Below are 10,738 nucleotides of genomic sequence, written 5' to 3' on the forward strand. Positions count from 1 at the left end.
ACATGCTTTCAAATATGGGGTAACTCCCACGGCAATTATGCCAACGAAAGACAAACCACGGTTTTGTAAACAACTAAAAGCAAAACAACCAAACGTGAACTCACTCAACTTTGTTGTTGACTCGTTGTTACATGCCTTACAGGTCGTTAAATGCTTAAGGAACTTGCACGAGGAGGAGGTTGTTGTGGAATACGGGTTGTTATATCCCGTGCTAAACATTTAATCTTTATGAACTTATTAATCCTACGTTTTGGACTTTAAATTTATGAACTATGAACTTATGTTTTGGCTTTACGTATTATGCTTCCGCTGTTAACTTAAAATCGGTTTACTTTCTTTTGGTCACCAATCGTATTGTGGTTGGTTTTATTTGATTAATTGTGTTGTTCAATATGATTGGTGGCTCGATCCTAGTCACGTCACGCCTCCAAGCGTAGGTACTCCGCGTGTGGATTTTTGGGGGTGTGACAAGATGCTTTTAACAGTCTAGAATATGTCCTTTGCTTCTGTTTTTCAGCTGATTTGAGAGTGATTAGAGAGTGTTTAAGTGAGTTGCAAAGTGGAAAAGGTGTGGAGGAGGCTTGGGTTTTATATGGGATGAATTAGGGTTGAGTTAGGTGCCATTAAATGCAAGAAACACAAGAGAAAACACACCAAAAGTGCCCAATCGCGAAGCTGTAAAAGGGGTCTGCGGATCTGGCTAGCTCGCGGGCCGCCATGTTGTGGGGCGAGTCGCAGCCGGTGAGGCCCGGTTAAATGGGTTTTTGTTTGTATTTTTACATATTCAGCCCTTGTACTTCCATATTTGATGTTTTAAGGTATTTTCAAGATGTTTTACGCATAAGGAACATTGTGTAAGGGTATGACAAATAAATGAAACATAAAACAAATATAACCAAGTATAAATAAGTATATTTGTCGAGATTAAGTATCCTATTCGCAAAATTTGAGCAAATAAGTCACATGTTTGTCAGTTTAACGGGTTTGGCATAAATCATGAACAAAGTATCACCTGTTTAATCAATTCGAACGTATGAACATGTATGAGATGTGTATAACATGAATGTAAAGAAATGGATTTTATTATGATCTATGTCTCGGATCTTATAGCGATTACAACGAAAAGATGATTACAAATTTTACAACGATTACAACAAAAAGACGATTACAAGAATACAAGACTTCAAAAAATAGAAATACAAACGAAGCTTTCTAATTATGGAAAGTACGAAAAAGCAGGGCATTAAATTATGGTTGAAGCAAGATACAAAGACACTCAGGCAGATATCATGGGTATCAAAGAATCCCTTGCAAAGTTAACTAGCACCTCCCCTGCACCTATCTTTGAAAAAGGTGATGAAGATGATGCCAAAAGAGGGAGAAGCATTCATTGAAAAACTTTGGCAAACCAACACCAAAGACTAAGCCAAAACAAAAGCCAGAGCCTGCCAAAAACACTTCTACTAAATCTTCTGAAAAATCTGAAGTTGGAAAGAAAAAGGGAGTCCATGAAACCCTGAACATCCAAATAGATGAAGAGTTTACTGAAAAGCAGAAGAGGAAAGACAAAAAGGAAAGCAAAGAAGATGTTTTAAAGAAGGAATGAGAGGAAAAGAGAAAACAAAACTCAATACATTGGCACCTCAAACAGAAGAAAATCATTCAGAAACAACAGACCTCCAATTGCCACATTCCACAAAACCACTGATGATACTAAAAAGACAACCAATGCTGCTACCAAACCTAAACCTTCACCTCAAAAACCAACACCACAAAAACCACCTCAAAAGAAGTAGAAAACAACTTCATCACCACCACCACCACCATCTTCCATAGCAACAGATGTTGATGCACCAAAAGTATCATCAGATGTTAAGACAACAGCTATTGAGACACCAGTGGTTTCAACAGTTGTTAGTTAATCCATTGTTCCCACTCACTTTGATTCTCCACCATCAACAAAACCACCAACACCTCAAAGATTCCCCTCACAATCAACTTTTTCATCCAAACCACCATCTCCTTCTAAAACTCCTCCTCCAAAGTTTGCTTATGCTAGAAAAAGGAAATTTGTGGTGCTTGATGATGAAAAAGAAATACCAGCACCAATTCCTATATCATCTGCTACATTCATTCCACCTTCATCATCTCCACAAACCAATCCAATCAAACAATCAACCACTACTCACATCCCATAAAACATTCCATTGGCAGCCAAATATCCTCTGGAACTGCTTGCAGTTCAAAATGAAATGATTCAATTTCACAAAGAGGATGATCCATCCAAAAGAACCTTCCCATCATTACAAAGGGGCATTTGTTGCTCTTGTTTCGTTTTTCATCGTGATCTTATATTTGGAATACAAATATGAGGAGGGGGTGGGGTTGTGATTGTTTCGAACATTTTTTGATGATTATCTTTATTGTTACTTGAATTTTCAGTTAAAACGTAGAAAAAACGATAAAACCACTTAAAACAAGGAAAAAAGCGTCATAAAAACGATAAAAACCACCCAAAACAAGGAAAAAACACAATAAAAAAACTAAGTTAACCAATGCGTAATGATGAAAAGATGAAGATTGGGAGATCAAATAACTTTATTTATGTATGGAGCTTCATTATTAGCAGTCAACTATGACATTATTTAGAGTGGGAATAATTTCAGAACATTAAGTTATCGATCTGAGGAGTATAGATTAGTTAGTACACAAGATGAAGTTACTAAAGACAAATTTTTTGTTGCTTTTCATGGTCTTTTATTTGGAATCCAAATATGAGGCTTTTTTATTGCATTTTGTGATTGTATATCACATTTTCTGATGATTTTCTTTATTGTTACCCGAATTTATTCGGTAAAAACCCAGCGAAAACCTAGGAAAAAAATGGTTAAAAAACATCTAAAATATGGAAAAAAATGCAATAAAAAAACAATGCGTAATCATACTGATGAAATGATGAAGACATCAGAGTGACGTTATTTATCTATCATAGATTTTCGTTACTAGTAATCAACTATGACATTATATAGAGTGAGGATAATCACATAACACTAAGTTATAGATTATGATGACCATACAACTAGATCAAATGCATGTATTACTCCCAGAACATGAAAGAGCTGATCCTTCAAAACGAATGTAATCATACATGACTCCACGGAAAGGGGTTCCTCCATTTGCTTGTGTCAAATATATTGTGTTCTCTTCATTGGAGATCAAAAGTGTTCCTGGTATATCTATGTTGAATAACCAACTCAGACCATGTATTCCATGCCTTGCAATCGCATTGTCTCCTCCAATGATTCCGGTTGAAAATAGAGGAGAATCTGTGTTTAGATCGTTAACTCGAACCTGAACATCAAGTTTTAGTCACAATCTTAATATCAGTTATGGGCAGTGTAAGTGCATATATCATTTTGGTATATAGTGGCGGACCTAGAAACCTCTTTATGGTTATCGAAAATATGCACGGGTCGGTTATCTATCACTAAAATCTACATTTTTTTCAGTATGGTGTAGGTCAGGTCGGTTTGAATGGCGGCAAGGCTGATAATTAATCTTTGTACTTAGCTATACAACAAATGAAGAGAAAAAAATTGTAGGCAGATCGAATAAATCCCTGTATTATATATCACTCATTTTGACTCAACTATAAACCATCTATAATGTCATCTCTAACTTATGTCCAAAATAAATTAAGGACGTTTGATGATGTATTCAAGGACGTGATAAGCTAAGGACGTCTGATGATTTGAACCATGGTATATCTGGACACTTCGATATAAATTTTCTTAAAAAACGAGTTGTATCCAAAATAACATATATTTAAATGTTTGGTTAGTCCCTGTGTTTTGCAGATATTGTAGAGTTGGTCCTACAACTTCAATAATTACATAGGTGATCTTAGTGGTTGTAAATTTTGCAGATCTTTATCACTAACCTATGTTAGATTTCTGAGTTAATTATGTGTGAAATGTCTATTTACCCCTAAGGTTAAAGACAAAAAACGAGCCCACTTTATTTAACTAAAATAGAAAATAATTAAATCACCCCTCATTAAACCAAATTTAACCAAAACACCTCTCCACACCATCATCATCCAACAACCACATCCCAATCATAAAACCCCCAAAATCACCTATTGTTGCAAATTTAGAATTTCTTCACAACACCCCATTTTCTCTCAAACCGTTCCAATTCTTTCGAATCTTAACTATTGAAAAACAAGTTCATATTCATTGTGGGGTTCCAAATTAATACCTGAAGATCCGATACTTGTGCTGATGCTAGAGCCAATCTTAATTTATAAGTTTCATCCTTATTCACATTGTTAAGCTTGAACTTGATAGTCCACGTCGTTTTTTCATACACATTGTCACCTTTCTTCCTATAAAGCTAAACACAAGTTCATATGCCATAGATCATATATGCACCCATCCAAAAACTTAAATACATACCGCGGTACATGTGCGAAGAACCAATCTTTTCTGTAGTCGCTTTCACCGATTGTGTAAACCAAATCACCATCGGGGTATAGCGTAGCATATTGTTCCCATAATCCATACTGCCTAAACCTGCTCGTATAACATGTTAGAAGTTCTTTTATATTTATTTTCACTTTTTTTTTTTTAAATCCTAATGTAGCATAAGGCACCTGTTAGGATCATCGGTGAGAAACTGGTTGGTATACATTGGGTCAGGATCAGGAATGTAGAATTCGGCCGCAGAGCGGTCGGGTATCCCAATATCCCATAAAGTCGGACCGTCTCTAGGAGGCTCGTAAACAAGATCCCCGACTTCGATATCACAACCTGCTCAAATTATACGCAATTATTTTTTTTAATGGCAAAGCTTACTCCTACATTACATTACACCAATTTTGTTGACCTTATCAGATTAACATTTTAAATTAAAGGAACAAAAAACTGTTGACGACGTAGTAATTAATCAAGTCGGCCTCGACCAATTCTGCACGGTTACCAAAGTAACCAATCCAGAAGGTAGGGTTGACTCAACCTTTTTGAGTGACTAAAGCAGCTTCTAAAATTAGGCCATTTTTGTACAAAGAAGGAAAAGGGAATACGTTTAGCAACACCCTATGATATTTAGATAGACGACCTGGTGTGATGGTAATTGCCTCAGGTTTTTTGTAATCTCCAATGAAACCTTGGACCCAGGCGTATAGATTATATGTGCCCGGCAAAATATGTTCAATCGAAAAACATCCTTGTTCGTTGGTTTTACTCCAAAATTGATAGCCCTGTGGACACCATTGTGTTGCACATAAGAAAGTTCGAATTAGAGCATTGCAACTTAATTTAGATCTTCTTGCTTGCAAATAAAACTCACCTTGTTTTCGCGTTCCCATGATCCGGGGTCTCCAGGTGGAGCTAGTCCAATGTAAGCACCATTTGTGGGTGCTTGTTCATCGCTAATGAACCTGAATTGATGTTAACAAAATATTATGACACCTTTGTGTGTGGACTTTTCGTTTATTTGTTGTCAGAATGATTATATACCTGTCGTATACGAATAATCTACCGCTTATCACCCCCCTTTCATTAACTTGTTGGAAATCCTTTGAAGCCGGAAAACTATAAGGCCATTTTCCAACTTCTTCTAGCATCTAAAAAGATGGTAATTCAACAATAATCATGTTTATATTCAATCGAATGTAGTTTTTGGTGATTCAATATTCAGGCTGATTCAATTCAAGTGTAGTAAACACACATGAAACGTTTTTTTTTTAATTTTATTTTATTTTGTCGAAGTAGGTTGTTTAGGAACGAGACTAGTACTTTTTAGGTGTTTTCTGGATGTCTGTGGTGTTCGATTGCCAACCAAGCTAGCTTGCTGAGTTAACTTACAGGGGTAGTGAACCGCCATGTAGAAGTACAAAAAGGTTGTAAAAAACATATAGAAGTACACGTCTCGTTTCTAAATCACCCACTAATACATAAAATTCCAGATGAAACAAAACCTGATTCTTGGCATCTTGCCAAAGTGTAAGAGGGTCTTCTCCTGTAGAAGTCGTATTGAGATGCATAAAAACCGGGCCGAAAACTTTCTTCCATAGCTCCCCTTCGGAAAATTTGACAACTAAATCGTTTCCACCATAATGAGCACTGATAAACATCTGAAATTAGATGAAAAGAAGGCTCCAATGAACTACATTTTTTAAATTGATTAGCATGGAACTTTGTTTAATACAACAAATGTTGCTATTCATACGGCTAGATTTATCGGGCCCACATGAGAAGTAAGTTCTTGCTTCGTGGGCCCACCTGTTCTGAACTCGTTACTTGGTGTAATTTGCCAGAATCCAACAGGTGGGTCTGTAGATATCCACCCATGGACCTTTAGATCCTTGGTTTCACATGAATACTGATATTTATCGTCTACCTACATACCAAATACCAAAAACCAAAAACCAAAAAACATTAGAACAATATGATCCTAGGGAGGACAATAAACAATATCACTTATGAATGCTAACACAAGATTACGCACAGAGATATTTGCAACCACCTTTTCGGGCGCAAATGATTCGCAGAAGGACTTTTGCTTGGTGATATTATATATGTTCATTTTGGTTTAATTTGGGTAGAAACAAGACTAATGACTTTTAATCTCTTCTAACATTACACTGATAATGCTAATGCTATGATTACCTGTCCTTTAAACTCTGGTTCCACAGGATTAACAAGGAGTACTGCCTCAGGATAAGCCAATGGTTTACCTCTAGCGGGTAACCGATCATCGGGTAGGGGCATATACCTTTGTCTGTCATCAGACATTGCCATATAGTGAAACCTATAAAATATAAACATATTTCTTTACATTTAGATTCCACTTTTCATCCAGTCAGACTGTTTGAGAATCCATAGTCAGATGTTTACTTGTCTTTCCTGAGCTTGAACACTATCCTGGTTTCGTCAAGATTGAAACCAGGAAATCCCTCCAAATGTTCGTAGATTGCATACGAGTAGAAACCAGAAGAACCGCGAAGAATCACGAACCTAGAGTCTTCTATTGTTACAAACATTATCTTCATAAAGCTAATCTGAAATTAAACATAAAGCAAATATAACCTTTTGTCTATCTTCAATGGGACATGCTTTCCCACAAGGGTGGAATCCCATGTTCTTGTAAACGAGAGCTCTACTTGATCTTCGGTTTCGATTATAACTTCACAACTTGTTCCTTCAATCCTGTTTTGTGGGAATGTGTATTGAAATATATAGGTTTTTAAGCAAGTAAAAACTAAATGAATATAGTCGATAGGCTGACAGATTTACCTTTCAAAAGTACCGGTTGTTCCAGGATTGTCGGGTGAACTCCAAACAAGATCCCAGTACCTTGACAAGAATAAGGTGTTTAGAAGCGCGTAAACATATTGATCAATTGCTTGGTTTAGGCATAATTCTAACTAAGGCACATGGGAAAAAAAGATGGCAATATGGTATTCGGTGATGATTGTAGCTACACTTCTTGTGCTTTAAAATTAGTATTGAGTTGGGAAAACTGAGGATTTGTAATGGATTTCATCACTAAAGCAATGACTCGGGTCCAAACCGGACATCAGACTGATCGTTTTATTGGTTCAGTGGTCGGAGCGGTTGGATTAGATTTTAGAATTGAATTACGTTATAAATAATATAAAAAACTAAAAATGTCAAAATCTATATACAAAGATAATTATGAAAATACTTTACATAATTGCATTGTAGATACACTTTAACACTAGAACAATATAAGCTAGACAGTGTGGTGGCTTTATATGTCACAAACATGTAAATATGGCTAGCATAGTTCATTTTCGTAATAACCTTAACTTGTATTCGTGAACGAAATCATAAATAAGAGACTTCACATTACCCTCTATCAGATTCATCGTTTTGGCTTTCAAGTAGATTGTCGATGTTGTTGTACTTTACGCCTGTAACGTAGCCTCCTGGATTTGTTAGAGTGAGTTGAACAATGCCATTATCGATAACCACCTACATTAGAAAACATATAAAACAGCCTTTAAATTCAAAAATTCTGCGATAAGTTAGAATCAAACCACCCGGAATACATACATGGTGCTTCCGAAAATGCATCTTCACTCCCATACTCTTTGCCATTTGTTCCTTAATTTCTCTTCACTAGCCTCGGTTAATTATCTACAAAATCAAGCAATTCTTAGCTTAAATGGAACAAGATGTTTCTTTGTAAATAAATATAAGTGTCTTTTACATGATCAAATGTTATGCTTCAACAAGAATGTTTGTAATAGTTCTCTTTACTTAACGGCCACCTTTGGTTTGGTGGAATATTTAGCTTTCAAGAGTTGCATATACGTGATTGGAAGCATTTCTTTTGGGAATAATTGCATATTTCCTCTTACAAACACCCTTAATTGCATATTTACCTAAGCCTAAATGAAAATTGCATATTTCCCCTTCTCTATTAAAATGACAAAACTGCCCTTCTCAAATTAAAAAATTTTGCTTAGAGAAAAATCAGGTTCATACTTATCATTCTAATTCACACGACGTTTCAGTTTCTTCTACGCTTTCAGTTTCTTCTACGCGACACTCCAGCAGGATCTTTAGTTCGGCCGGCGTTTCTTCAGGCCGGCGTTTCAGTTTCTTCAGCTTAGTTATTCAGGCCGTCACATCTTCAGCATCTTCAATTCAGGTTAGTTATTGTTTTACGGAGCATATAACAAGTCGATTTAATTGCTCCTGTTTAATCACTTATCATCTTGAAATAATGCCTTAGCAACCGGATTATTCCTTTCACCTTTAATTTGTTGGGAAAAAGTTTTGCCTTTTGAAGTTTTATTTAGGAAAAAAGTAATTGCTCCTGCTTGAATTAATGAATTTTTGTTAGGAAAAAAGTCATAGTAATGATTGTAGTCTTTTGAGAACACCATATGTATGCCATTTACATTTTTAGTTAGAGCTCCCGGAGTGGTTAAGAAAAATAATGCCCCCATCTTGGGGCATTATTTGATATGTGTCATCCCAGTTAGCATGAGGTGTTATTGCAAAAGTGGCGTAGTGGGAATAATGCCTAATAATGCCCCTTTTAATCATTAAAAAAAAACCAATCTATTCTCTCATTGGCCAGTCAAACCAAAGTCAAGCCATCACAATCCCATTTTGGCGTTTTAATAAACACGCCGGTTACATTTTTTTTTCAAAAATAACGCCGGATAACGCCTACCGTAATGGGGGTGGGGGCGTTTCCGGGCGTTTTTTTTTCAATTTAAAAAAAAAACTCTCCACTACGGGTGGTCTTATGAAGTGATTATAGACATTAACAATGTATTTGCGTGCATCTTACGGTGAAAATGATAATTTATCGCTTGAACAACAATTTTCGAGATTTATTTGCAATAGAAAAGATGTATCTAAATTACCTGCCCCACAATTGTGACAGTAATTTTGTTTTTATTATTGTTTTGTTTAATTCTTGTATTTTGGATTGATTCAAGATGGAAGATGATAATATAGATGCACAAACATAGGAGTAGGGATGAGCTCGGTACCGTTCGGTACCGGAACCAATAGTACCGAAAATCCTCAAAAGTGGGTACCGGTACCGGTACCGAATATACCCGGTACGGTACGGTTCGGTACCAGTAAGGTACCGGTATTTGAGGGTAAAAACCGGTACCGAACCGGTACCGAAAATGTCAAAAGTCGATACCGAAAAGGTAACCGGTTCGGTAAATACGGTACCGGTACAGGATCCAGTTTGCTCATCCCTACATAAGAGAACTTTGGCATTTGTCTTTTTCATTTTTGGATATTGTTACATAGAATTTTTGTGGTTCTTCTTTTGGGATGATTTTTTGGTACTCTAAAAGATTAACGTTTTGGCATTTTGTTTTCTATTTAAATGGTTGTCACTTGTATTTTTATAATTGTTACTCTAGTTCGTGAGGAAAAATAATGAAAAAACAAAACTTCATGAAAAAAAAAAATGCAAGTAATGAAAAAAGAAAAAACTAGTAAAAAAAAGGTAAATATGTAAAAAGTAGTAAAATGAAAGGTAAAAAAGTCTTTCTATAATTTAATTTTAATAAATTAAATTAAGATGGGTAAATTTACAATTTTCCTAGTTAATAGATGGAAAATATACAATTTAATTTTTGACTCAGGTATATATGCAATTTCAAAGATTTTTATGGATAATTATGCGAAAAGCCCTTTCATTTGACCCGGCAAATACGACCCTCAATTGATTATTTTTTTTCCATACAAATGTTCAAATGAATTTAAGAGACTAAAAGATTGAGGATTCATTCAGTTTTCGTATTTAAAATTCTTCATTGACCGGTATGTTTTTTATTCAACTAGGGTAAGTGGGATGTTATTTAATGTAACTTATGATATTACCTCGAGTAAATTGCAATTTTAGTCCCTGAGTTTTGTCCAAATTTATTATTTTAATCCAAATAGTTTTTTTTTACCTCTGGGTCCCTAACTTTTTCCTTTTATTGTCATTTTGATCACTTTGCCTAACTCCATCTAAAAATCCAGTCTCTCTTTTCAATTTAAATCTTTTCGGTTGCCATTTTGATCCAATTCTTAAAAAAACAAATATATATATATATATATAATATTAATAATGATTATTATTTTATTATATATAATAATATATATCATATATACACATACATCTCTAAAAATCTAGTTACTCTTCATTCAAATCTCTGCAATCAAACCCTAGCACACAATGACAC

The 10,738-nt window shown here is 35.3% G+C and overlaps 1 protein-coding gene across 1 annotated transcript; it reads right to left on the minus strand.

Moving 5' to 3' along the window:
• Positions 1–2,921: 2,921 nt before the first annotated feature.
• On the minus strand, positions 2,922–8,191 carry LOC110919976 (probable rhamnogalacturonate lyase B). The gene is made up of 15 exons (XM_022164222.2): positions 8,082–8,191; positions 7,879–8,000; positions 7,299–7,358; positions 7,092–7,211; positions 6,900–7,019; positions 6,672–6,813; positions 6,232–6,402; positions 5,981–6,136; positions 5,520–5,626; positions 5,350–5,440; positions 5,119–5,260; positions 4,655–4,811; positions 4,458–4,574; positions 4,261–4,387; positions 2,922–3,351 (listed from the first exon to the last, which is right to left on the minus strand). The coding sequence occupies exons 1-15, from the start codon at positions 8,124–8,126 to the stop codon at positions 3,085–3,087; spliced, it is 1,944 nt and encodes a 647-aa protein (XP_022019914.1). The 5' UTR covers positions 8,127–8,191; the 3' UTR covers positions 2,922–3,084.
• Positions 8,192–10,738: the final 2,547 nt, after the last annotated feature.

Source organism: Helianthus annuus, chromosome 2, assembly GCF_002127325.2.
Source record: "Helianthus annuus cultivar XRQ/B chromosome 2, HanXRQr2.0-SUNRISE, whole genome shotgun sequence".
Classification (NCBI taxonomy): domain Eukaryota; kingdom Viridiplantae; phylum Streptophyta; class Magnoliopsida; order Asterales; family Asteraceae; genus Helianthus; species Helianthus annuus.

Excerpts from the sequence above, each read along its gene's own strand:
- LOC110919976 (XM_022164222.2), bottom strand. The coding sequence starts at position 8,126 with ATGGCAAAGAGTATGGGAGTGAAGATGCATTTTCGGAAGCACCAT. Across the intron at positions 8,001-8,081 it reads TGCATTTTCGGAAGCACCAT|GTGGTTATCGATAATGGCAT; the intron begins GTATGTATTCCG and ends TTTCTAATGTAG. Across the intron at positions 6,137-6,231 it reads TGGGCCCGATAAATCTAGCC|ATGTTTATCAGTGCTCATTA; the intron begins GTATGAATAGCA and ends ATCTAATTTCAG.